The sequence below is a fragment of the Emydura macquarii genome, unplaced genomic scaffold (assembly GCF_026122565.2).
Source record: "Emydura macquarii macquarii isolate MOO-44397 ecotype Brisbane River unplaced genomic scaffold, CSIRO-AGI_Emac_v2 contig_968, whole genome shotgun sequence".
NCBI classification, from domain to species: Eukaryota; Metazoa; Chordata; order Testudines; family Chelidae; genus Emydura; species Emydura macquarii.
The window spans coordinates 8,046,599-8,074,476 of NW_027131105.1; the positions used below are offsets into that span (position 1 = coordinate 8,046,599).

Sequence of the window (27,878 nt, forward strand, 5' to 3'; positions counted from 1 at the left end):
CCCCTCCCTATCCCTTCCGTTTCCCGACAGCCCCGCCGCAGGGGCACGAGCCCCGCTCTCCAGCCGGTGGGGGCTGCGGGGAGGCGCGAGCACCGCTGCGGCCAATCAGCGCGGCGCGCGCGCTCCCTCGTGCCACGCCTCCTGCCCTCAGGAGCGAGCGGCGGGCGGGAGCGCGCCCAGGGCAACAGGCAGGGCTGGCCGCGGTGCGGGTCCGGCAGCGGCTCGGCGCGGCTCGGCTCCATGGCGGAGCGCGGGGGTCCCGGCGTGGGGGGGCAGCGCGCCCCCGCCCCGTCCGCCCTGCAGCCCGCGGCGGCCGCGCTCCCCCCACAGCTTCCCTCGGGGCAGCCCTCGGCCCAGCTGCCGGGCGCGGCGCCCCTGCCCCCCAAGCCGGGCTCCGGGCCCCTCACCCCGGGCGGGGCGGGGGTGCGCCCGGTGCAGATGAACCTGTACGCGACCTGGGAGGTGGATCGGAGCTCGCCCAGCTGCGTGCCCAGGTGAGAGGCTGGCGGGGCGCGGACCGGCCCCCTGCCCCCCCACTCGCGGAGAGACCCGGCTGGACCGGAGCGGAGCTCCCTTCCCCCGGCACAGAGACCGGGCTGCACTGACCCTGCCCCCTTCCCCGGGCAGACCCGGCTGGACCGGACATTTTGCAGGCTCCCGCGCCCCGCAGAGAGACCCAGCTGCACCAGATCCCTGGGCCCTGGCCCCTGCCCGTGGAGAGCCCCACCCCCTGCTCCCTTCTACTTTGTCTCGCCAACCCCTCCGCCCCAGAGCCCACCTTGTTCTGCTTCTCCTTCCTGACAGGGGGCTTCTCTACCCCGCTCCTCCCTTGTTTTCTCCCACATGGGCTGCCACCATCCTGCTCTTCCTTGGGCACCCTGCCCCCTGGACACAGCTCCCTGCGCAGCCTAGGAGTGGCCAGCCCCTTGGGTAATCTCCTGGCCCTCCCACCCCAGTGGTGGGCTCTGGTTGGCTACCAATGCCCCCTGCTGTGGGGACCCAGCTGAACCACAGTTCCTACTGGGGAACCTTTGTCTGCTTCTGAGCCCGGAGGGGCACCCACTCCCTGCTGAGAATCCGACCATCCCCTCTTAGCTATTCTGTTCATTCTCCAGAGCCCTGCCCTTCTCCCCCAGGTATCCAGGAGAGAGACCAACTTCCCCTGCCCCACATATGCCTCACCTGCCCCATCTCCTGTGTGAGAGATACCACTGCCATCTCAGGGGAAAGCCCCCTCTTCTCTCTCAGGTGTGTGCCCAGGGGCCCAATCTGTTTCCTTTCTTCTTGTGCCTGGACCAGGAGCACATCCCCTTTCTAAAAATGCCGATTGTTGTGAAAGCCCAGTTGTGCTAGCTGAGAGGGATGGCTGCCCGGCTGTGCCTGGATCCAGAGAAGTGTGAAAGGAGTGTGGGGCTGCTGGGAGATAAGCGTCCCTCTCAGTTCATTGATTGTTTATTTTTAGCGCGGTTCCTCCGATTCTGCCCAGTCCAGGTGACTCGTTGTCATTCTGCTCCCGTGCTGCTGCTGTGGCGGGGATCGTAATTGCTGTGCTAATCTCTTGTTCGAGATGTTTTTCTGCTACCACTGACACATCCGGCTGTTGCTGTGTTGTGGCGATTTGTGGTCACCGTGGCAGCTTCCTACATGCTCAAGGGCACCCCAGTCTCAAATAGGGTAAAGGCAGAACACACCAACAGGCACGTTTCTCAGCTCTCGGAGCATTGGCCTCAGACTTGCCTCCTGCCCCACTGTAGGGTTTAAAAGCCAGCCAGCCATTCTTGTTGATTTCTTGGATGTTTTGATGAGAATACAGGTTTTTTCTGCTCTGTGTGTTTATGATCTACTCTGCATTCAACACCCCTTTAAGCCCACAGACCCAAACCTGCACTGAGGTCCCCCCTCCAGTAAGCAATCCTGTTTCCCCAGAGAACTCTTAGCAGTGGATCCTCCAGGTTTTTCTGTTGAAGTAGGTAACTAATCTGCATGTTTTTGCACCATTTGCTCAAGACACTAATTGACTTTTATTTAATTGTCTTCCAAACCATGCAACTAATGATGAGTGAGACCCACTCTAAAGGGAACAGGCTCCCTCAAGTATCTGGCATCTGCCTTGGATGAGGCATGTATGTTTATTTCACACCCCCCACCTCACCTGTCTTTTTATGGGAGTCTTTTTTTGAAGGCGTGGCAGGTTAATGTGCTGTGCATATAGAGTTTGGTTCTTGTAGGTGAAAAATACTTCTAAAGCATTTGGGGTGACTTTTTTTTTTTTTATTACATGAAGCAAAATTGCACTCACTTGAAGGGATGGTCTCATAAATCAGTCTCGGGCTAGAGCCTTAAGAGACGTGAGTTCAGTTCCTGGCTTTGCCACAGGTTTCCTATGTGTCCTTGGGGAGACCTTAATCTTTCTGGGCCTGAGACTCTCATTCCTGACATAGGGAATTAAACCTCCCAGCCCACAAGGCTCTGAAGATAAATTCAGTAATGTTTGAGGCACTCAGATGTGGTGGTGAGGAGGGTTGTATTAAAAAAAACTAGACTGTTAGTTAGCATTATAAGACTAAACTGAATCTGTTATAGCCATGTTGGTCCCAGGACACTAGAGAAACAAGGTGGGTGAGGTAATATATTTTATTGGACCAGCTTCTGATGGGGGAGAGAGACAAGCTTTCTAGTTACACAGCTCTTCAGGACAGAAGAGCTCTATGTATCTAGAAAGCTTGTTTATCTCACCAACAGAAGTTAGTCCAATAAAAGATATTACCTCACCCACCTTGTGTCTCTAAATTGAATCTTGACCTTCTGTAAGTGGTGGTAAGGTGCATTTGGTTTTTAAGAGCTAACTACTGCTCTTTGCAAAGGGCATTCTTGGCACCCATGTGTTCTGTGATCTACTAATTAAAAGTTGTATATAAGAACTTGGTATTATTGAGGAAGGGATTTTTTTTTGGAAGGTGGGGGAGCAAAAACAGTCTTATAAATTTCCCATTCTTTCTCCCAGTCCAACTATGCATACAAAATGATGGATTCTAAATTAGCTGTTACCATTCAGAAGAGATCTTGGAGTCATTGGGGAGAGTTCTCTGAAAGCATTCACTCAATGTAAAGCAACAATAAAAAAAAGCAAACAAAATATTGGGAACCGTTAGGACAAAGATACATAAGACAGAAAATATCATAATGCCACTATAGAAATCCATAGTATGCCCATATTTTGAATACTGCATGCAGTTCTGATCACACCATCTTAAAAAAAAAAAAAAAGAAAAGAAAAGATAATTAGAATTGGAAAAGGTGCAGAGATGGATAACAAAAATGATTAGGAGAATGGAACAGCTTCCATATGAGGAGAAATTTAAAAGGCTGAGACTGTTCAGCTTAGAAAAAGAGACAGCTAAGGTGATATGATATGATATGATAGAGGTCTATAAAATCATGACTGGTGTGGAGGAAGTGAATAAGTATTATTTACCTCTTCTCATCACACAAGAACCGGGTCACCCAATGAAATTAATAAGCACCAGGTTTAAAACAAACATAAGGAAATACTTCTTCACACAACGCACAGTAAACCTGTGTAACTTGTTGCCGGGGATATTGTGAAGGCCAAAAAGTATAATTGGTGTTCAAAAAAGAATTAGATAAGTTCATGGAGAATAGGTCCATCAATGGCTATTAGCCAAGATGCTCAAGGATGCAACCTCATGATACGGGTGTTCCTAACCGTCTGAATGCCAGAAGCTGGGACTAGCCAACGGGATTGATCACTTTATAATTGCTCTGTTCTCTCCATTTCCGCTGAAACATCTGGTACTGGCTGCTGTCAAAAGACAGGATACTGGGCTAGATGGTCTGACCCCCAGTATGATCGTTCTTATGTTTATTTCAGCAAAGGTGTGTCTTTTACTGATAAAACCCAGTCCCTATGAGCATTCCATCTTTAGTACTAGCAACGAAGTAGCTGTTGTATCACTGCCTTTATAACTGTCCATCCACTAGTTGTTTGACCAACCCCATCTACTTATTGACATGAGGTCAGCAGCCATACAGTGCTATTTATTTATATAGCAGCCAAAAGCATACTGGATGCTTTATGTAAGCCAGCTCCTACCTCAAAGGACTTTGCAATTTAACTGTCGTTTATTTCAGATTCACACCAGATCATAGGTGACCAGGATCCTATCTGGCCAAAAGCAGGACTGTTCTAGCTGCAATGCTGTTGGCACATCCTTGACTGCAGTTTTCTGACATGACTGCGGCTAGCATGATTCTAATACCTTTTGGGGATGGAGGTTATTTCTCTGGTGTCTTTGCTATCATAAACTGTTATGTGCCAGTGATCCATAGCTTGGTTTTTGAACAGTTTGGGATCAGCTTGGGATTGAGCTGTTGTATGTAGGTACAGACTATACTACAATACCTGATGCACTGGGGCCTTGATCCTGACTGGGGCCCTCTTGGCATCAAGGCAAGAACCAATCATCACTTTTCACGAAACCCTTGGTTTTATAACTAGACACCTCTAGGGCATTAAGGTCCATATTTTAGCATCATTCAAGTACTGGCTCTGTATCTCAGTATATTGCCCGTTGGGCTATTTTGCCCCCTTGAAGGCATTTCTGGGTGTGACACACATGGCAAACTTTACTTGTCTGCATTCATTCCCCCCCCCCCCCCCCCCCCCCCCTTGAGTATTTGCTGTGCACACAGTTTCTGTTGGTTAAGGGGCTACTTTGATTTACTGGGAGAAAAAGACCATTGCGGATGAACGTTGACTCAGCTTTGCAAAGGCTGCTGTTGTCTCTCTTTCAGCACTTAGCTCATTGTGCATGTCCTAGTTGAAGTCACTGACATTTTCAGGAAGAGCTCTGAAATCCTCCTAGGAAAGGTGCCCCATGTCAGTTATCAGCTCCTGTAGCATTTTGCCATAGGATTGCTTCTCTTTCAGATGGGGTGATAAGGTCAGGCTTGTTCTTCATCTCCCATCCTATCAGGCTGTTAAATTGTTTCCCTATCCATCCAAAAAGAAAGCAGATTTAGGGCCTGATTTTTCCCCCCCGGGGGTCCTGATCAGATGTTTCTCCCATGCACTTCAATGGGAGCTAGGGAAGCTTGCCACCTCTGAAAAGTGGACTCTTTGTGTAGGCCCTCCCAGTACCCACAGATTGCTGCTGCTTTGATCATAGTCTGTTTTAAAGGGGAATGTAGAGCCCTGTTCTGTGCCGGGGTTCTGTACTACATTTCAGCATGCTGCTTTGGCTGTGCAGGAGGAAAATGGACCATCCCTTTGTTTGGTTCCACTTTGGGGCTGAATGCTGCCCTGTTCAAGTGACTTTGCAAGCTGGAAACCTCAGTTCTCGTTTTAGTGGACAGCGGTCTGCAGGGAGAGCCCCTGTAATCTGTCCCCTCGCTAGCTGGATTCCTAGATTATAAAGCCAAAAAGTACCCTTGTGATCATCTACTTCGGCCATGTGACTTCCCTGGGAGGAACCTTAAATCAGGGAGGATGCCACAGGGATTAATTTAGCTTCTCATGTGCAAAGCAAATTGAAACCTTACTGCCTGAGCTAGCCGAGCTTCTAGAGACCCAGGAATTGAAGGCCCATGGAGCCTTGTTTCCTTTGTCCCCTGGAGGCAATCCATTTGAGTTAGATTTGAGGCATGGCAGTGGAAGGGGCACACACACAGCCTTGTGGCTACATTGGGGGCTTGTTCTCCAGGGCTGTCTATCAATTCCTGGCCATGCTGAATTGCTGGTTGTTTTTAATCATATTTCTGGTGGTAATTACTCCAGAATTGCTTTTACATTGATCCACCTTTCATAGATCAAATCTCAGCCGGGGTTATAACTTGCTCTGCTGTGAAGATGACAGGACTTCCTTTCTTGTCACATGGAATCAGGGGTGATTTTGCACACTCCATTTTTATGGCCTCGCAATTTACTGTACATCCCCGTAGTTGGCATGGTTCTGGGTGAGAATCTGGTTCTTGCATCTCTCCCGTAAAACTCAAACGCTGCTTGGGTTTGTTTGTCTCCTGTGTCTCAACCATCTGCTAATCCCTGGGGTTTGGTAGATATAACTGGAATGCAGAGTTCCTGAGGAAGTGCATCAGGCTGGGTCTCCTCTTGTTGTTCACGACTGCTGCTGTTAGAGTCCTTTGACAGTTTTGAAACACAGCTGTACCAGAGAAATCTTTGGGGCAGTTTGTTATACCTGCCGTGCAGAGCTCCACTTGCCTCCAGGAAGAGGGGACTATATAAATCCAAGGAGGATATTGGTATACAAGATCATCTTTAATTTATGCATGTCCATGCCTTAGCTGTTTAAAAATAATAATTAAGGCTCTATGTGGCTGATCAGATTGCAGACTGGGAACAAAGTCTGAAAATTGCCACAAAAAAATGCAAACCCACACAATGCGTGGGAAAAGCAGCAGTTCTCGAGTCTTTAGTCTAGTGTGCAAGCAGCACGGTGTGGGATTAATTGGTAGAAGACGAATGGATTAAGCAGAGGAAAGGAGGCCAGGACTTTCAGAGTCTTAACCCTGCCCTGCCACTAACAGTCACCTGGGGCACGTCACTTTGTCTGTTCCTCCAGCTCTGAAGCAGGGTGACATACCTATTTACCAGAGATTGTGAGGAGTAATCTTTATGAAGAACTGTGGAAGTATGGATGCAGTAGGATGCCCTGAAAGTCTGCCTCCTGTGGTGACAAGATACCCAGAATCTGAGCAGGCTTTTAACCTGAGTTGTTTTAACCTAACCTAATCCTTGTGTATTTCGTTGGCTGCTTCTTCATAAGACAGGAGCAGATGCGAAAAATGTCTGCCTGGAAAAGCCCCTTTCTAAGCATATTAGTCTTGACAAATGTCCCTTTTAACCTGCTACTACCACCACCACCCCTCTTTTACATGTTGCCTGGCTGTAAACTAAAGAATAAAATCTTGCTGTTGTAGGACAAACTTCTATTTTTAAACTCCGTGGATCTTAGATGATAAGCAAACTCAACCTCAGACCCCCGGTATCTTTAGTCAGCAAACCTGAACAAGTTTTGGTTTCAAAGTAAATACAAATTTCTCAAAGAGCTTGGACACCTCAGACAATTTGTGTTTAAAAAGAACTTGAAATCCTCCTTTCATTCTGAAAATACTGTGCCTTCTATGGATAAGTAACACTTAAAAGGTCGATAACTGAAGGAAGGTAACCAAATATATTTTTCTTTGTGCAATGTACAGCAAGTTGTGTATAGTCAATTTCATTATTTCCCTGCCTAGTTGATTGGCTAGTTAGTTTCTTCTTTCCTGAAAACATCAATGAGGGCAGAGAGAAATCATTGTAAAAAAGTCTAGGTTTTTAATTGCCTTAAAAAGCCTACTTTTGAAGGCTGGGGAATAGAGAGAAAAAAATCAGGATGTGTCCCTTTAAATTTGGCCCAAAACTGGGTGACTGGGCAACAAAATGGCAGATGAAATTCAGTGTTGTTAAATGCAAAGTAATGTACATTGGAAAACATAATCCCAACTATACATATAAAATGATGGGGTCTAAATTAATTTACCACCCAAGAAAGAGTTCATGGAGTCATGGTGGATAGTTCTCTGAAAACATCCACTCAATGTGCAGTGGCAGTCAAAAAAGCTAACAGAATATGGGGAGTCACTAGGAAAGGGATAGATAATAAGACTGAAAATAGTGTATTGCCTCTTTATAAATCCATAGTACGCCCACATCTTGAATCTGGTCACCCATCTTAAAAAAGATATATTAGAATTGGAAAAGGTGCCTAAAATGGCAACTAAAAAGTTTATGGAAAAGCTTCCATTAGGGGTATGGAAGAGATTAATAAGACTAGGACTTTTCAGCTTGAAAAAGAAATGATTAAGGGGGGACATGATAGAGGTCTGTAAAATCATGACTGGTGTAAAGAAAATAAAACAGCCCTGTTTAATAATTAAGACATTTGTTAAGATTCTGTGTCCCTTTAAGGTCTCAATTTATTGGTAATAAATATATTGATTTAAATGTTTACACAAGTTTTTAAACAAGTATTTGTTCTTGTATTTAACATCTGAAATGTTGCAGAGAGCTGCTTTTCTTACATTGTTTTATAGGCTAGTGAGGCGATCAGCTGTGAAATTAGAAGTCTGCCTTTGAGTTTTAGTAGATTTAAAAAAATTATTTCAGTGGTAAAGCACTTACTGGGATTTAATGCAGCATTGTGAAAGTTCAAAGGTAACTTTGATGACTTCTAAATTAATTGTAGCCATTCAGAAAAGGATCTAGGTGTTCTGGTGAAAGACTCAATAAAAATCTCTTATTGTGCAGGAGACATCAAAACAGCTGACAAGATCTTAGGACATATAAAAAGATAGAGAATGTCAAAGCCCTGAGAGAGTTCTATCTTACAGGGATGAATAAGAGAAGACATGTTAGAAGTGTGTAAAATGAGTGGTATTGAAAAGGTTAATTATATGCTCCTAATTTACCCTTTCTAATACAAAAAGAAAACATGGAATTAAATGAAAAGGTGGCAAATTTAAAGCCAGTAAGAGTAATACTTTTTAATGCAGTGTATAATATGTGGAATGCACTGTCACAAGATGTTGAGGCCAAGATCTTAGAAAGGTTTGAGATGTTTGTTTGAATAACATGCAAAACTATGTAAGGATGAAAACAGCTAATGTGCATGTTGCGTATAAGCCAATATCTCACTGATCTGGGTTTAGGAAGAAACATACAGCTGTTACTGTTGACTGTTAGGGATTTCTTGCACCTTTTTCTGAAGCATCCGGTACTGGCCACTGTTCGAAACTGGAGACTGGAATCTGGACTAGATGGACTATTGGTTTGAGCCAGTGTGACAACTCCTTTGTTCTGAAAAAATATGTTCAAATGTACTGATGGGATCTGAGAGATGCATAGCAAAATCTGTGAAATGCATTAATTTGGTTGCTACATAACTGCTTAAAAGGACTGTTTTTCCTGTGGTGAAATAGTTCTGTATGTGCTAGAAAAGTAACCAGTGTGCTTTCGAAACTGAATATTAATCTGCCACCCAAATACGTTATTACAGTAAACATTTCACGCCTCTTGGGCAGTACCTCCTCTGCCTTCCGTTGCTTGCTTTCTGACATAGCTGTAACAGATCTGCCGATTTAGATAGCATTCTCAATTAAAGGAGCAGCAGAATGGATACTTGACTTCAGCTGCTTAATTCTGTCAAGGAGTGGTGCAGAAATGACACATTTTGCGTTAAATTCCACAGGCTGCATGTTTTTAAAGAGCAAGGTCATTTCAAGGGAAAAGCTGACAATGTAGAGATCTCTGGTGTTGATGTGGGGAATGTTTCCATTTAGTTTCGCTTTGACCTGATCAGCACATCTCCACCTTCACTTTTATAAGGGGAAATAGTAAACAAAGCTCCAGCAGTTGCTATAAAAATCACTCTGTTGTCAAATAGCTCAATGTTTGAAAATTTAAAATGTATTTAAGTGGCCTGTAAATGTGAGGCAACCTGGGTTAGTGCCTTATCAATAATGTATTAAAAAATCCATTCCTTTCAGTGTTTTCTCTCTACTTGTCTTTACCTAATAAATATCAGGAATATCAAGTGTGCAGTAAGTGGGGTTTTCTGGAGAACTCTTGGGAGGTCTGACATGAATTGTGAGGTTTCTCAGGCATCAACCAAGACCTCACTTCTCCCAAGTGTGTGTTGGATGTTAGTGATAGGCCCAAACGAAAACAATGTTTTAAATACTTTAAATACTTATTTAAATGCATAAAAGTTGCTCCCAATTATCTATGATATCCTAGTTTTCTAGAGAGTCTTCCAGGACAAAAGACTAGAACGAGACTTGAATTTTTAATAGATGAGGAACTGTTTTGAGCTCTTTCTACTTTATAAACAGGACCAACCCACTTTCATTTTACCTTTTAAGGACGGTTTAGGGACACAAATTAATGCTGAAACTACTGCACTGTGTGTAGGGGGCAGACTGGCTTTGTTTGAAGAGAAGTTTTGTTTATGCATTTCATGTAACGTCTGGCTTTAATGGGATAGACTAAGCCTCAGTGCATGTTCATAATTGGCCCACGTTGTTTTTCCATGTGACAATTTAGAGCATGAGGTGAGGAGAAATCACTCCTGACGCCATGAAGTTCCACAGTGCACCATAGCTATTCAGGAGATTCTGGCCCTTAAGCCATTTTCTGTCCTTTATCAGGCCATTTGTAGATGCAGTTATCTGGTTTTAGCTGCTGACACCACAATGGCCCACCCAAAAATGTTCCCCTTCTGTTGTTTCAGGTGCCAGAATCAGCATCCCATTTGTATGAACCAGGTTAGCTTGCACCTCTTCAAGAGTTGTTAAAAGATCTGAGGGTCAGGTTTCATTCAGAAAGCATTTTAAGAAGAAGGGGTCAGAAAATGAATCTATGTCAGCCTGAATTTGAATCTGTCATATGTTCTGGATAGATACATCAGGTGGGCTGGAGATTAACCCCTGAGCTAGGCAAAGGAGGGGGGGGGAGAAGATGGAGCAATGGTCTCTTGTTGGACAGGCTGAAGACACATTTTCTTCCTTCTGTGCCTCTGTTCCCCTTGAATTCTTGCATTTCCCTTGTTGTAACCAGGCAAGCTGTTTAATTAATGATTCATCCAAGGCAATGGCTTTTCTGATAAGATCCTGTGTCTTCAAAGGGAAAGAGTAATGCTAGACAGCCAGGACACGCTTCCTATTGACAGGGTTTGATTTAACCCAGTGTGTTTGAAGGTAAACTCTGGCACAGATCGGCCTGATCTTGTTAATGTAATATGTTCTGTTAATTATTTTCATCTCCAGAGAGTAGAGTGGGTGGCTTTGTGGCTGCTGCTTCTCCTACATCAATACTGAAGCCAGTACCCTGGCAGTGGTGTTTGAGAGGCATCCCGTGTTATGGTGTGTGGTTTTTAAAAAAAAAAAAAAAAAAAAAAAAAGGGGGGGGGTGTAGGGGAATCCCATTTTCGAGAGGGGGACAGGACATTAACTCTGTTATCCTAACAAGTTTGTCCTTGCAGTTTCCATTGGATATAGATGTCTTTTTGTACCTAACTGTTAATCAGATACCTTTTCTTATAACCAAGGTAGCTGCTTTGCATTGGTGGTATGAAGTGATTCCTTCCACACACCTTTCTAAAAACCATTCTGGGTGCACCAGTTTGTAGATATTATAATTTTTACTGAGTGTTTGTATCTGTCCATAAATTACCATCAGTATGTTATAGGCATCAATAACCATATGGAGTCTTAAAGAGTATTGGAAGGTGTTATGATTAGAAGTCCGATGAGCTCATTCAAATGATTTTCTATTAATATAAATAAATGGAGGCGCACACAACAGCATATGATAGTCCTTATCTGAAGCACAGCACAAGATAAACCAAGAATTCCAAATGCTTGCTTTGACTAACAAAGTATTCCAAAGTAATTTAAAGAATTACCTGGTCAGAACTCTTTAACCGTGTCACAAAGCTAAATAATGATTTGCACATGGAGATTATTAGCAAAAGAGAACTGAAGGGATCTCATCTTAAAGAGCCAGGACCGGGGTTGTCAGGCATCAACAGCAGGCAGAAAATTGGTATGAATCAGTTATAAATTATCTGATTGGTGCCATAGGCTGGTGATGAGTTAGCTACCTTTCCCATCTCTCCACCCCCAAGTTTGTTAGTGTGATCTTATTTTTAATGCAGTAAATGGAAAAAGACAGGCAGGAATTGCTGTTTGCCAGTGACTGGGAATGGCCAACGGGATGGATCACTTGATGATTACCTGTTCTGTTCATTCCCTCTGAAGCACTGGCATTGGCCACTGTCAGAAGACAGGATATTGGGGCAGACGGCCATTGGTCTGATCCAGTATGGCTGCTGTTATGTTCTGAGCTTTGACTCTCTCCAGTGCTGGCCATTCCACAAGTGTCCTTGGCAGCTGGTCCCATTGCCTGGCATGGAGTTGCTTTGTTTTGATGTATTTTTATTATGGTATCAACTACGAACAGGGCTCAATTGTGGCAGGTGCTGAGTGCTCTGGCTCCAGTCCAGCAAAGCATGTGAGGAGTTTCATTGTCTCCAGTGGGATTGCTCACCAAGGGGTTAAAGTAAAGCATGTGCTTATGTACTTGGTATAGTTATAATAATAAAGTAGTGATTTTCCTATTGAATTATTCTTAACCTCAAAACTAAAATCATTGTTGCAAAATCACCGTGAAAACTTATCAGCTGTGCTTTATGTCTGACCCTACGTCTCCTTTGCTGCCCCTCACCGCTCATTCAGTCCTTCATGGCTAATCAGAATAATCCCTCCCTGTTCGGCTCATTAGCATCCTCTTTGCTGCATGTTGGCCTACATTTACCATGCTTCCCTTGCTGCAGATTCCATTATCTGTCACGGCAGAGTTATCCTCAGCCAAAGAACTCTCCAGTCATGAATAAATGATGTGGCAGATCTCCAGCCAACCTTAATGCACTGTTTATGAAACTGCAATTACTAAAACATTTTATGAAATTATTGTTACTGGGCGGCAAAGAATGACTCTGTAAAAATGGGCCCCTGAGAATTGGAAATAAGAAATAAACCGAGATTTTCGGCATTCTCTGTTCACTCATTGCAGTTGAATGGGCACCACGCTAAGTTAAGTTGCTCCTGGTAATTTTTCCTTTGGCTAAAACTGATCTGAGGTTACGACGGAAAACTTGCCTCAGGCAAGGAGTCGACTGAAGAAATGTTGGCCATCCTGAAGGTCCTCAACAGCACAGCATAGAAAGCTGTTCATTCATTCGCTGTGATCCAAGGGCCTTCTGTAGCTCACAGCATACGGTCAGTGATGGTTATGGGTAACATAGGTGGTTTTGTAACAACCATAGTATTTACTTCCCCATATGTAGGGTAAATATGTCAACATGCTGGGTTTAGTTTCAAAAACAGGAAATAAGTTGGCTTTTCCTCCCTATAACTGTCTCACTTAATCCCTAGCTCTTCCATAGTGCTTTTCATCAGCAGGTCTCAAAGCACTTTACAAAGGAGGTCAGTATCATTAGCCTCATTTTACAGATGGGGAAAATTGAGGCATAGAGCAGTGGCTTGCCCAGCATCCCCCAGCAGCAGAGCCAGGAATGGAACACAGGTCTCCTGAGTCCCAGTCTAGCGCTTTGTCCCCTGAGCCCCATTGCCTCTCAGTTAAACATAACTGTTCCCACCATGGCTCCAAACATAACGTGGAATCAGGGCACTGGGTTGGGACCCGGTCCTGGGTTAAACTACCTGCCCTGCCACAGACTCTGTAGCTCTGGTCAAGTCACTTAATCTCTGTCTTGTTTTCCCATATGTAGATGGGGATGATGATTCTTCCCTTTCCTCCTGCATTGCCTGTCTTGTCCATTTGGACTGTAAGCTCTCGGGACAGCCATGCTCTGTACAGACTTGACTTTGGTGTGATTTCCCTGCTTGCCTCATTAGCGATAAACATGTCCATCTTGCATATTGTGCGGCTGTCATGAAACCCCAAATCTGAATCATTAGTCTTGCTCCCGGCCCTTGCCCCTTTCTCTGTTCCTGGGTGCTCTCCCCTCCCCAGTCACCCTGAGTATCAAGACAACAAATGGAGCAGATCAATAGTTAGAGGGATTTTGACCTCTCCTTCCTGTGAAGCCCAAGACCAGACTGGTATTTCTAGTGAGATTAGATGATGTGACTCAGCTAATTGCTGCAGAAATGCAGCGCTAACATCATTCACCTGAACCTATGGAAACAGCAGCCTGAGAGCTATAATGCATCTGCTGCCTAGTCAGTGCTACCCGCCTCTGCCTTCACAAGCCTTGTGTCCCCACTTTGGCTGTGCCTACCTTGGCAAAAGCAGAACCCATAAGTCACCCTGATGCATGCTGCCTAGGGCCAGATCTGGTTTCAAAAAAGGGCGTGTGCATTTTTACTCTCCTATCCTATCAGCAGGCTTGGTAAATTGCAATTAGATGTGTAACACCCCTGAGATCATCTTGGCCAGCCCGCTTGCCAGTGCTGTGTGCCTTGCAGTTCATTAGCCTGTATTTTGTCTAGTGCAGCGTGCCGTGAGCCAGCACTGATGCAGCGCCTCTCACGAAGGAGCCCAAGTCTCTGCTTTGGGCCTGCTGCAGTGTAAATAGAAATAGAGGCCCACCTGGGTTCCAGCCTGGAGCAACTGTGGTCCTTTGGTCTCTCTGGACCTACTTTGCCCTCTTTGTAAAGCAGGGAGGGAGCTTTGCCTAAACACTGCTGTGTAAGCGCAGGGTACCGTTAAATGTGCAATTTGACACAGCCCCACAGAAGACTACTCCACATTCAGTCTAAACCCACACTCCTGGCTAGGGAGCCAGGCAGGCTAAGCAGGTGGCTCGTACTGGGGCTGCTTCTCTGACAACATCTGTCCCTTTGCCAGTTAAGGAGAGCTTTGTCCCTGGACACCTTGTGCTAGGCTTGCTTACACTGGTGCACCGGGGAGCAATGCCACTGCCCAGCCTGTTAGAGCAATCCAAATCCAGCCCTGTGGCTCTCCTGTATAACCTCTCCCCTTCTAAACGTGCAGTTACACACGCCTCCCAGCCAGTTTTGCGCTGTTGTTCCAAGGCTGCCATGTAAATTGTGCTGCATCTTCCAGCAGTCCAATATTTCCTAAAATGTTAGGGCCAGGAGGGTGCTAGTCCGGCGGTGGGGTGAGAGCACTTCCTCGGTGGAAGGACCTGGAGACGCTGGGTGGTGGGGTGAGAGCTGTTCCCCAGGGGAAGGACCTGGAGGTACTGGCAGGCGGTGGGGTGAGAGCCGTTCCCTAGGAGATGGCCCCGCTGTGTAAGGTGGCAGGTGGCAATGAAGCTTCCCCCCCCTCCCCCCCAGTATGGGGGGTGTCTCTTTTCCCTGGGGTGTGTTCATTGGTCAAACACTGTTCAAAATCAAACAGGTTGTGCTGCTTGGCCATCTTACAGCCCTCTGCCTCAGTGGGCTTCTGTTGCTGCTGTCCTGCAGGGATCCCAAACCAGGCCTTTCCCCTAGGACTAGGTAGTGTGGTGAGGCCCCCTCGTCCCCTTTCAGATCCTTTCCCTGACCCGGGGTCTCCTGCAGGGGCTGCCCTCCCCCCTGTGACTTTCCCATTTAGGCTAGCTGCTTGTGGGCCTTTTGTCTCCCCCAGCTGGGAGGCAGCTGATTAGTCACATGGGGACTAAGTCCATGACACCTTGTGACACCCAGCAGTGAAGGTGCCTTGCTTCTTGCAGAGGTCTCTTTGCCCTGTGACGGCAGCCCAGCCAGCGTGCATTTCCCCCTGCAGAATGCCATCTGCTTCAGAAATGAAGCTGGCATTTCAAAAGAAATAGCGACTTTTTTAGCCCATGTGGCTGCAAATAACACCTTTAAAAATGCCAACGGAGTGTAACTGGCTGGGTGTGACTCCTCAGCCCCCGAAAGAGCTGGGGACTGCTCCTGCCAATTGTCAGAACGCTGAAGCCCAATGGTGAGTTTAGATGCAAGCATTAACTATTTCACTGCTGATCAAAGCACACCAGGCAGGGAGGGCAATCAAATCATGAAAGTCTGTTGTGAGCAGAGGATTTTGCCATCTTAAGTGGGCAGAAGGTTGGTTTGTGAGGTCAGCTTGGGAAAATACTTTTTAAATTCAGTTTCCCCCCCTGGTACCTACCTGGTCCTCTAGAGCTGTGTGTCTTAACCATGGCAAGTGGGCATCCCTTATTCAAAGTCAAAAATTTTCAGAACCACCTTAATTTCCCACAAGTACAAAACATATCCATTATAACAATGGTAAGGGTTCTGCTCCCACCCCTGCCACTGGCTTGCTTGGTGACCTTGGGCAAGTCACTTCTCCTTTTGATCCCTCAGTTTCCCCTCTGTAAAGTGGTGATGATAATAATGACCTCCTTTGTAAAGCACTTTGGAGACCTACTGATGAACGATGCTGGGTAAGAGCTGGGCTTGGCATATAATTTATTTTATACTGTTATAATTTTAATATATAAATATATGTTTTGATGGCTTTGCTTCAGAATTGTAATAAAAATCCCAATGCCCTGTGATCCCTCTGATTGCCTTTCATGACCTTCCTGAAGATTGCCCATTGGTTGAGACGTGCTGCTTTAGAGGAGCATAACCCCATAGCCCCCTGTGCCACCAGTGCAGCACAATATGTGGTTCATGAGGATGAAACTCCTTCCTGACGTCTTAGCAATCAGCTGTGTCCTGAAGCATAATAATTCAATCACTTCTCTCTCTCGGAGCCTCGCTACTAACCAAGATGCAGCAAACAGCTTCCTGACAGTGATTCCGTGTGGCTAATCTTTAGTTCATCGACATAATGCTGTAGTGGTTGATGGTGTAGCGGAACCAGGGGCGTGCACAGAAATGTAAATTTAACCCCTTTTGGATTGCATGTTCTGTATCCGCCCTGCTGCGCCCCACCCCTGCCCAAAGCTCACTCTTTCTGCACCCCCTCCACGAGCCCGAGGAGAAGCTTTCTATCACCCCCGCCCCAGGATCCCGGGACCAGAGGAGTTCTGTGACCCCAACAATGATGGGGGGGGGGCATGCCCCTGCTTGCCACCCCACCCCCTTGTGTACCTCCCTGGGTGGAACTTGCTGGTGTAATGAACTTGCATGTGGAGAGAGTGAAAGTCCTGTTTTAGTTGAGTTGCATTGCAAGATGCAAATTGTAGTTCCAGCGAGTGAAGCCCTTTCTGTGTAAGGCAATGATGTTGCTGTATGAGAGTCTTGCTGTGTCTGTTCAGAACATCACGGTTCTTAAGGAAAGAACGGTGGGCCTGGTCTCTCTCAGGTGCTGAGAACCCAAAGTTCCTCTTGGCTTCAGCTGGATAAGTGGGTGCTCAACACCTCTGAAAATTAATGTCAAAGAGAATCATCTTAGGCTACGTCTTCACTGATGGCAGCAAATTCGCCGACCGTCAGATCGATTTCTCTGGATCGACTGAGTGGTCAGTGAAGACCTACTCAGTCGATCCAGAAATCGACGTATTAAGACCACCTTCTCAAGTGGCATAGTGCTGTGTTGGTGGGAACGCAGTTCCCATTGTCACAGTGCAGTGAAGACAGCGCGCAGAACAGAACCACAGAAATGGATGGGAGTTATGCAAGCTTTTTGCGTAGCTTGCATAACTCCGGTCGATTGCTGCCGAATCTCTGAGGTAAGTGTAGACAAGCCCTTAGGCATGTGGCCACTGCCTGTGGCCTTTGCAGTGGAGGAGGGCTTGACAGCAGAAAGGTCTGACTAGCTCAGAAATCCAAGGCTTGTCATTTTCATTTCACAGTTCACTTAGGCACAGAAGTTGTCTTTTAATTTAAAAAAGACACTGTCAACGTGAAAATCCCTTTTGTCTGCAGACTTTGCACCTCCTCTCATTATAAGTAACACTTAAAACTGCTTGAATTTCTCTAACGTTCAATTATTTTTAGTTTCTTCCCATTTCACATGGGACTGTGTGGTTGCATAGAGTCGTGGCTCTTTATCGCATTCCTAGAGGACAGGCAGTGTGCTCTTTTATGGAGGAACTCTGTTACAGAATGGAATTCACTCCACAGTGCAGGCCAGGGGGAAGCTTTAATTCTGTAGTTGGGTATTGTCACTTTTAACCCCTATTTTCACTTTTCCTCCCTTTTAATTTTGCAAACCCCTTTTTTTGCACTGAAAATTCTCATGACTCAGACTTCAGGAAGTTTGCAGTGAAAAGCCCAAGCAGCTGTATGCCTTTTCAATATACTGAAGTGACTGTAATGCGTTTCTGAGCTGAGTCTTCCAGATAAATCTAACCTTTGTCAAGGTTGCCGTGTCCTTAGATTTTTCATAAGAGCTGGTGCAGAAGATAACTTTGAACATAACTGATCTACAAACAAATTCCTTTCCTTTGCACTCGAGTTAATAGCAGCAGCTGCACATGGGAATACTTAGTCATCCACAACTTCATGACTAAATATTTCATTGCCAGAGGCAATTGCATCTAAATATTTAGTCTTTGTCTGATTAGTAGTGAAATATTTAGATATCAGCTAATTAAACTAATTGACAGTTCTAATATGTCAGTCTGTATGAAGACCAATGATGATGTCAGAGACACTATTTAGCAGCAGCTACATAAAGGATTTTATTTGTACCTGATTCAGTGACAAATACCTGGAGTCTTACAAGGCAAGGTGTGCAGACAGGTGTGTGTGAGAGAGTCATCCTGCAGTGGCAGCCTGGTGTTAGGTCATTCATGATGAGCAAACTTATTCCATTGTCCTTTGGGGACATGAAGTCTGAGAAATTGAGATGAGTCACATTTTTTAAAGGGAACTCACAAAGTTTGGCTGTTAGAAATCATCCCCTTCGTAAAGCTCTGAAATGTTGTAGTTGCAAAATTTCACTGAGAATTTCCAACAGCTGGTTTGAGTGGGGCGTAACTAAAGCTTTCTGTTCAGGGAACATACTGTAGAATGTGTCATTCTTATAACAGGGGATAGGCCTCCACAATTTGCTTTTGGTAAGAGGCAGAAGACAGAAAAGAACCTTGGGTAGAATTTTTAAAATTAGGCTCCTAAATCACATTTGAAATTGGTTTGAAGAGTTCTGTGTAAGCTCGATGGCTTGTCTCTCTCACCAACAAAAGTTGGTCCAATAAAATATATTACCTCAGCCACCTTCTCCTATATCTTGGAACCAACATGGCTACGACATCACCACCCGTCTAAATCACTTGGGCACTCTTAAAAATCGCCCTTCTTGCCTAGTGGTCAGTTCACTCAACTGAGACCCAAAATCTTGTGTGTTCAGGCCCTCAGGTGAGTCACTTAATTCATCTTCTTCAGCTTCCCCACCTGTAAAATAGGGATAACGCACAGCTGCTTTCCAGGGGCATGGCTGGGACAAAAGTTAGTCTGCTTTGAAAATGGAAAAGCACCAAGTGCTCGAATCTCTTTAAAGGCCCAAAATGCCAAACTCCTCTAGAAAAACCACTCCCATCCGGTGTCAGCTGCTCAGCTCTGAAATGGCTTTCGAATGTTGGTCACAAAGGGCAGCTCTCGGTTAATTACAGCTAGCGTCCTGCTGGAGTCGCTACGGCCCAGGAAATGCTGCACCCTCCACCACCTACCCCGCCTTGTGCCACTTGGCTGCGCGACTGTAGGCGCGAATTTGGCACTTCTCGCATGGCTGAAGTCTCAGAGCCTTCGGCTTCCTCCCAGCATATGAGGCGTGCAGTGATCGCCCACAAATCGTCTTGTCACGTTGTATTGCTTAAATCCCACTAGTCTCTTAATTGCAGTAAATTAAGATGATTCACAAAATGCTTCAGCTAATATTTCTCTGACTGAGATATGAGGGATTTTGGCCTGTGGGGGGGATGCCAGAAGCATGCAAAGGGTTAAACTTGCAATACAGATCTACCTCCCAGAGTGGGTTGGTGGTTTTCAGAGCTGGGATGCTGCCACTGAAATAATGATTTTTCACAGCTGAAACATTTTCAATGCAGGGTTGAATAGTCTTCATAGCTGGAGTACTTCTTGGCCTAGCTGAGTCTCCAGAAGTCCATTTGGAGAAGCCTTGCGGTGCTTGGAAAGTGTTAGGGAGGCTGGTCCAGCATAAAGGGGTAGCATGAAAGAAAGCACAAAGTTGAGAGCGGGTGGAGGAAATAGAGGGAGTGGATGGGACATTTGGAAGATGCAGTTGGAAATGAGAGCCAGCGTGTTCCTTCCACTCCTGAGGTAGCTGTCTTTCTCCTGTGGGTGAGGCATTTCTTGTGCATTAAATCTGCAAGCCACTTTGGGTGGCAAGACAGTGGAATGCGGCTGATGGTTTCTATTTTGCATAGGTTCTTATATCCCTGCATCAAGGCAGCTTCCTTTCTTCTCCAGTTGACACTTGTTTACCATTGCTGACTCAGCAGCTACCTGTGCTAACTGCTCAGATGATGGGAATTGAATACATTGGTATATACAAATCCTTCTAATCTCTGAGGCAGGCGCCATTTGGGATGGTTGTCAGGCCACTCCTAACTGAAAATGCTAGCGGTCGAATTCCAGAACTCATAGTTGGCCTCTTTCACTCACCCAAGACAGCTGAGAGCTTCTTAGAGCTGAGGAAAATGTGATCTGGTTTTTAAAAGCACCACATGGTATTTGCAAGTTAGTAGAACTCTGTTCACATGAAGGTGCTACCTGGCCTCTGAAGCCACTCACACAGAGGTACTTGATAATGAGAGTCTACGGGAGTTATGGGAAATGGAGGATTAACAGGCACTGGTAGTGGTTTAGAGCTGTCTGCGTCTACATGATATTGCATTTCAAAGCCTGTGTCTTGATACAGACCTGGAAAGAGAATTGATCTAAACAGATAACTGGATTATTGGGGGGAAATGGTTTTCTAATCCAAAGTGAATATGGATCTGGGACCGGGGGAGGAAACAAACATTTGTATTCTTCTGAGTGGGGTTTGTATGTTGGGAAAGCAGAATAAGGTCTTCTGTGAGTCAAGATTTTTTGTGTAATCAAGATTTGCATTAGTTTATAGAACTCTTATAACTCAGATTTTACCTTCAGATAGTGACTTGCTTTATTTTTTCTCCAGTGTACCTAAATAAGAAGTTTAGATGACCGTTTCACTTATATTTTGAGGTATTGTGCTGGGTTGTCAAGATCAGTCCTGGAGAGCCATTGCTAACAGTCTTCCTTTTCGAAGAAAGTCTGAGTGGAATGGATGAGATACTTCTGTTCTGGAGTAATGAATGTGGAATCTCGCACTGTCTGAAATGGCCAGGGCTTGAAAACTTGCCAGGCATCAGTAGCCAGAGGACTAAGCCCACGAGGTAGAGCTAGGTAAAAAGACAGCATGGTGAATATTGTTCTGCTCCCCTTCCCCTCACTCCCAGGAGTTGGTATTCTTTCATACTAAAATTAAGAGGATGACACTGGATTGGGATCAGAAGATGTGGGATCAAGTCCTGCCTTTGTCATAAACTTCCTGTGTGACCTTGGACAAGTCACTTGCACTCTCAATTCTCTATCTGTAAAATCGGGGTTATACTGCCTTATCGTCCAGCAATGCTATGAAGATAAATTCATTAGTGTTTGTGAGCCATTCAGATACATTTGTGATCAGGGTCATGTGAGGAACTATATAGCTGGAAGGATCTTTGCAATCATTAGAGCTCAAAATGTAATATTTTTTTAAATGGTAGCTGAAATTCAAGATCTAACGGCTGGAAGCTGAAGTTGGAAAGTTCAGACTAGAAATAAGGGGTACATTTTTAACAGTAAAGGTAATTAATCATTGGAACAATTTATCCACAGGTGTGATGGAGTCGCTGTCACTCAGTCTTTAAATCAAGACTGGAGAGCTCTGTCTTAAGTGATCAGCTGTAGCTCAGCCAGAAGCGATGGGCTTGACTCAGAAACCACTGGAGGATATTCTCTGGCCTCTGTTATGCAGGAGGTCAAGACTAGATTGTTTTAATACCTTCTGGCCTTAAAATCTATAGATCTGTTAATTCTGTAATGTGATGGTTTAGTCTGCCCATGCACATCTGACAAGGAGGCCAGGAGTGTATCTCAGCTATTGTACCTCTGCGTTGGAGAACATTTATACCTCCCCAAGTGCACAGTACAGCCTATCAAAGCTACAGTGCCTGCAGTTAGTTACTGCTGTGTCTTTTCTGTAGTATCATTAGGTGACTGTTTTAAATGCTCCTCAGACCCTTTGAGAAGGAAGGAGGAAGCTTTGTTTGGGTGTTGGAGAATGACAGGCTTCCTGTTACCCTGCTGGATTATTTTCAGTTGCTGCCAACAGTCAAGGGTGTGAAGACATAGCTTTTTCTGATGTCAGAAGATGCAAGTCTCAACAAAGCTTCCATCTAGTATCCTGACGTGCAAATTTCCTGTTGCCATGTAGAGCAGGTTTTGACTTGCGTTGGTATGGCTAATTGCCTCTGGCAGAGCTCAGAACACAGTCCATTGCATTTGGCAGGAGACTCCAGCAGTGGGAAGAAGGGTCCTTGAGACGACCTTGGCTGACAGCTGTTTACTGAGTAAACCTTGCTTGGCTTTGGAAAGATTGGTGGGTGGGAGGGAAGGACGTGGGATATGTTCTGCTGATGCTGAGCAACCTGGGATAAGTTGGGTATTTGTCATGATCACTGTAAAGGAGGAGTAATAGAAGATACAGTTAGTATCAAACCTAAGTATATGCCTGGCAGATAGAGGCCTGACCCAAGGTCCTGACATTTCACAACTGGAGAATTGAGCCTTTCTGAATGGATGGATGAATGAACGAATGGGTGGGTGTTAGAGCCTTCTGTGCTATTAGAATTAGAAGGTTGCTTACCTGAAATCCTCCCTGAATTTGTGGTAAGACTTTTTGGCTTTGATTCGTAGCCTTAATAATCTCTGTTTTGACTCCTTGCTCTATGTGGACAATATTCCAACAAACAAAAGCACTATTAGTTCTATGTACACATTCTAGAAATTTGCTGATCTATGAGCATAAACTTTTAGGAACCTATACCCATTCCTCAGGCAGGGAGTTGTACCAGTGGAATACAAAACAGCACCCACAATGTGTTTATAGTCCATGCCATAAGTCTCCGTAGATGTCTGGCCCTCACAATAATGGCCTACTTGTAGCTTAAATGAGTTACTCCTTTAGCTGAAATGATACGGACTCATGCTCTTGGTGTTGAATATTGAGTTGTCAGTCTCAGATGTCCAGGGTGTTTTTATTGGCAGTCATAGTTCATTACAGTAGCACTGAATGAAAATAGCATTCCTGGCTCGGATGTCAGCCTGTGACCCCAATGTTGGTGTAATCTGAACCAAGGTAAATCTGTTAGATGGAATTTGTATCACAGGTAGCTAGGGTTTCAATAAATCAGTTATAACTCGCTGCCTACCTAATGTTTGGTGTGGTTAGATTTAAAACCTTTTAGGGCCCTGCCTATACTAGGAATGGTGATGGAGAAAGATTTATAATTGCTCTTGCTGTTAAGAATCTTTCTTCACTATGTAGTTTAAACTATTCCTTGCATACCTTCAGGCTAGTTCTGACCTCTTCCAAACATGAATAATTGCTTTTCTCTAGCTTGGTACAGGTGACCGTTAAAATGCTAAAGCTTTGAAACTGCGGGTATCTTCCTTTCTGCTGTATGGAACACTGCTTCAGAACTTTATTACTAGAACAACTGCATCGGCACAGATAGAAAAGCTCCACTTCCATTGGACCACCTTGGAGAGAAGCTATTTCATCATCATCGCTTTGAAGGCGGCTGGCTGCTACCACAGGGCTTTTAAAGCTGCGTATATTTGCAACATTAATCTGCACCGAACTTGTCTTTCTCAGAACGTGGCAGGATTCAAGTTGTGCTGTCTAAAATTTTCTCACACTGAATATTTTCAGTGAAGTGAAAAATCAAGTGTGAAGGGCCCAGAGATGGGCAATAAAAACTGACTAGAGGCACTGAAAGGCTTCCATGCAAGGGGAGATAAAAGGAATAGGATTTACATAGCCTACCACGGAGGTGAATGAGAGGGGACATATGAGAGATGCACAATACAGTGAATAGCAAAGCGAGAGTCGTAAGTTCCTAGGAACCTTCTCTTTAAATAAATCAACCTTAACTATAGCAGTGCTGCTGCTCACTAGAATAGATCAAAGGAGCAATGGCCCCATAGAAGTACGAAGGGTTACCGAATGGTTAGGAAAATGGCCCAGCGAGGTTCCCTGTTTGTTCTTTCTCAACAATGTCCATATCCAATGGAGAGCTGGCCAGTACCTTTCTGTCTAAATTGTTTTTGTCAGAAAACTGGGTTTTCTACTGAACACATTATTTATTTATTTTCAAAAAAGGGGTCTGCTTTCAGCCAATCAAACAAATGCCCCAAACCCAAAATATTTTGATTCAGAATTGTGCCAACAGGCCTCATGGGAGTTGTAGTTTGGGTGCCTTATTCTCCCATTCTACTCTGGCCAGACTACATATCACATGACTCCAGTGACACTCCCCGGACCCCAACCCCTCACCAAGAGGGGAGAAATGGATGCATTATGGGAAATGAAGTCCAGCCATAGAGCCTGGCCAATAGACGAGAATGGGAAAACAAGGCACCCAAACTACACCTATGAGGAATAATAATGCCATTTTGAAATGAAATATTTTGATTTTCAACAAAAATATTTCAGTTTTAAATATTTTTCCAAAAAGTCAATTTTTTCCATGGAACTTTTCCCCCTGCTGCCCCTCTGTTTTCCTACCAGCTCTTATCTGTTGTGCTCAGTTCAGCTCATCCAGAAGATTTGAACACACAACTGTCTTCACCTTCTTGGTAGTGATGACCGTCAGTGGAGATTAGGGGACAATTTGGATGACTTGTAACTCCAAATAGTTAGCTCTAGCTGCTGTATTGCCTCTCACATGGCTCCTGTGAGCAAACTTTTCTCAGGAAAACCCAGAGATATGACTTTAGACACATAGGGAGCTGAGATGTTGAGAGAGAACGTGCCAATCTTTGCACAGTAATTTTCTGGCGACAAACACCTCGAATTGCTATTTTTGTTTAACAAACAAATGGACCAGAGTGATTCTACCCAAGCTTTCCATCTCTGCCATTGTCAGAGCTCTTTTATTGCATTATAGCTTTTTAATCCATCTCTGGATTTGTATGATGTGTCTAAGGAACTCCCCTCTGATATCTGAGTGTGTGCATCAAAGTTGGAGTTTCATCTCTTCCAAGGACGTTAAATACCTGGGGTTCCAAAGTGGTGCCCAATTCTTAGCCTAGCTATCTTAATTTAGCATTTTCTGCTAGATTCCCAGTTGGCAGCAACGGAGGAAGAGCTCTGAACAAGCCCAGATTTTCCACCGGGGGCCACCGTGTTTTATTTTTATAATCATCAAAGAAGAAATTAACAAGGATTCCAGTCTGGGCATGGTAGTTGGGCTGATTTAATTTGCTTGGTTAGAGAGACCATCTGTTTTGAAGACCCTTGCGGAGCTCTTGCTACAAAAGGGATTTTATTATTTAGATGGCAATTAATTTCATTAGGGACGGTTTAACCGGAGGTGATGGAGTAGCACTGTCTACAATGGGCATATGGTCAAGGACAAGCCGTCTTAAAATTAAAAAAAAATTATACAGCTGTAGCTATTAACCAGTGCCTTGTACTTTTTCCCTTAGTGCTAATAGTGCTTTGAAAGTACCTTTTCATGTAAGGTTTTCAAAGCAAGAGTTTTGGGCAGAACCAGAAACATAACTGGGTATGCTGGTTCCCAGAGCCACTGCTATGACCCGACACAAGACACCAGATATTAAAATGTAGTTCTAATCCATGTCAGTCCAATATTGTCTGACTTCTCCCTGTGGGATCAGAACTTCCTTTGCAGTGACAAAAATAGGAGCTGAGGAAAGCCGCCTGGGGCTTCTCCATTCCCTACTCTCTGCCAGGAGCCAGGCAGCCATGTCAATTTCATGTATGCACATGTGTTGATTCTCATGGTCCTTCTCACATGCTGTGTTCATCAAGGAATATCCAAAGACTTGAAAGTGTGGAAAGAGGGAGGGGAGAGTTTAGCTTTTTGGGGTAACCAAGCCACAAGGTGCTAGCAGTGCAGTACTTCCAGCAGCATGTCCAGCCAGACACCTTATCGTTATCACCCAGTTGAGTTAGGTGGGGCCTGTACCCAGGCTACCCATTGAACTGTGAGCTTGCAAACTACTTAGGGCAGGTCTGGTACTTGGATGTGGAAACTCTCCAAGTGGTCCCATGGCACTGCAAGTGGTGGTGGCACACACCAGTCAATAAGGCACTGAACCCAGTGCCCAGATGCTGTGCTAGTTTGCAGGGAGGGAGCAGAGGGAGTGACTTACTAGGACCATTGTCCCCAGTGTTTGCTGTGCTGGTAGAGCTCCCATCTTTCAGGTGAGATGTAAGGCATGAATGTTGATTGCTTTGGTCATGGGAGCCTGGGGCGTTTTTGTAGCAGATGGGTACTAGGGGCTGCATCCTGGCCAAATTCCAGTGTGGGTTGTATTTGGCTTAGTTTCCCCCTTCCGCCCCAGTGCAATTCCAGTTAGAGAATGGATACAGCATTTCTGCCCCACTCATGGGTGTTGTGAAGGGTTTAGAAGGAGAAAGCCCGCTGGCAGAAGTGACCAGAGAGGGGGGCAGCGTGGCCTAGAGGAGTCAAGAAGTCTCTCCTGTGGGCAGCTTACCCCATGATTGTCAGTCATATGGGTTTCTTTAACCTTTCTCTTGAAGCATCTGGTACTGGCCATGTCAGATGGGACACCAGACTAGATGGCCAACCGGTCCGGCTGCATCCCCAGCTGTGAGGATTAAACATCCGTGCAGTGTGTAAATGATTATAGTATAGTATATAGTATAGTATATTATAATCATTATATATCAATCATATATATAATTATATCATAATCATTATATTGATTAAATTTAATTGATTAAATTGATTAAATGATTTATTGATGATATAATTTCAGCCTGACCATGAATGTTGTGAATAGTGCTGACGGCAGCCAGCTGTGCATTGGAAGGCCACTGGGGTATGTGTTGCTCTAAAAGTCTCAACTTGAAGTTTGATGTAGCTTGAATCTTGCTGATTCTTTCTGCACAGCATCTCTGAGCCGGCCTCTTCTATGCATCTGCACCATTAACCCATCCTCTAGGCCAGGGGTGGGGAACGTCCGGCCTGCGGGCCGTATAAGGCCCGCGAAATCATTTGGTCTGGCCCTGGCAAGGCAACCGCAGGGGGGAATTCGGCGGTGGTGCGGTTTCACAGCGGCGGCGGCGGGGGGGAATTCGGCGGCGGACACTCAGCCATCTTCCGCGTACCACCATCAGGCTAATTTTTAAGTTGATAATTTTGTGTGGCCCGCGAATGATGTTATAAATATCCAGATGGCTCTTGGCAGAAAAAAGGTTCCCCACCCCTGCTCTAGGCGCTCCTTTTACATCTCCGTTACTGCAGCTTTCCCTTCTTTTCCCATCTTGCCCTGCTCGTGTCCATTCAAAATCCTGCTGCAAAGATCATTTTCCTAGCCTGTTGTTTGGCCTTGTCCCCCTCCTCCTTCTTTATCACTTCAAACCTTAGCTACTTGTCTTCACTTTCAATGCCCATCATGGCCCGTCCACACCTACAGCCATCTCTCACGGGCTACTGAGATGTTGTCTGCTGTCTCTATCACCTGTCTGTATCGCCCACTTGTAAAGTCTCCCTTTGTGCTTTCTCCAGGCTGTCCCACACAGTTGGGTGGTGCTCTCTGTAAACGTCTGCCAAACTACCTCATTATCTACCTTCAAATCCCTCCTCAAATTTCTTTGCCATCATGCCTACAAAAAACACGAACATGCCTCTGACGAAAGATCTGCTGCATCCCTCCCCCGAGGAGGAGAAGCGGAAACACAAGAAGAAGCGTCTGGTCCAGAGTCTGAACTCGTATTTCATGGATGTGAAGTGCCCGGATTGCTATAAAATCACCACTGTATCCAGCCATGCTCAGACTGTGGTTCTGTGTGTTGTCTGCTCAACTGTGCTCTGCCAGCACACTGGAGGAAAGGCAAGGCTTACAGAAGGATGCTCCTTCAGACGAAAGCTGCTCTAAACTAGAGTGTCTGAGATGGGTGGGACTACTTGCGCAGTTGTCTGCATGGACAAATACAGATGGTTCAAGGACAGAACAACATAAGTGTCAAGGTGTGAGCAGAAGGCTTGAAACAAGTCTATGGAATGTGATGGGAGAGCATGACTTTCATACTGTCCTTGTAGCCTCACACATCTGACTGTCAATAAATTTTGGATTTAAAAAACAAA

The 27,878-nt window shown here is 45.1% G+C and overlaps 2 protein-coding genes across 4 annotated transcripts in view; both read left to right on the forward strand.

Moving 5' to 3' along the window:
- The first annotated feature begins 93 nt into the window (after nucleotides 1–93).
- Nucleotides 94–27,878, forward strand: part of PACS1 (phosphofurin acidic cluster sorting protein 1) — a 97,662-nt gene continuing 69,877 nt past the window's right edge. For both annotated transcript variants that reach the window (XM_067544102.1, XM_067544103.1), the window contains exon 1: nucleotides 94–494. In XM_067544102.1, coding sequence (XP_067400203.1) covers nucleotides 241–494 — 254 coding nt within the window. In that variant the 5' untranslated portion in view covers nucleotides 94–240. The remainder of the gene's footprint in view (nucleotides 495–27,878) is intronic.
- On the forward strand, nucleotides 357–27,861 carry LOC137150310 (small ribosomal subunit protein eS27-like). 2 transcript variants are annotated; one of them, XM_067544149.1, is made up of 3 exons: nucleotides 357–494; nucleotides 26,548–26,610; nucleotides 27,300–27,861. In XM_067544149.1, exon 3 carries the CDS (start codon nucleotides 27,394–27,396, stop codon nucleotides 27,667–27,669), a length of 276 nt encoding a protein of 91 aa, XP_067400250.1. In that variant the 5' UTR covers nucleotides 357–494; nucleotides 26,548–26,610; nucleotides 27,300–27,393; the 3' UTR covers nucleotides 27,670–27,861. The 2 variants fall into 2 exon arrangements, with proteins under 2 accessions (XP_067400250.1, XP_067400251.1); XM_067544150.1 differs by lacking the exon at nucleotides 26,548–26,610 and having other exon boundaries at nucleotides 463–494.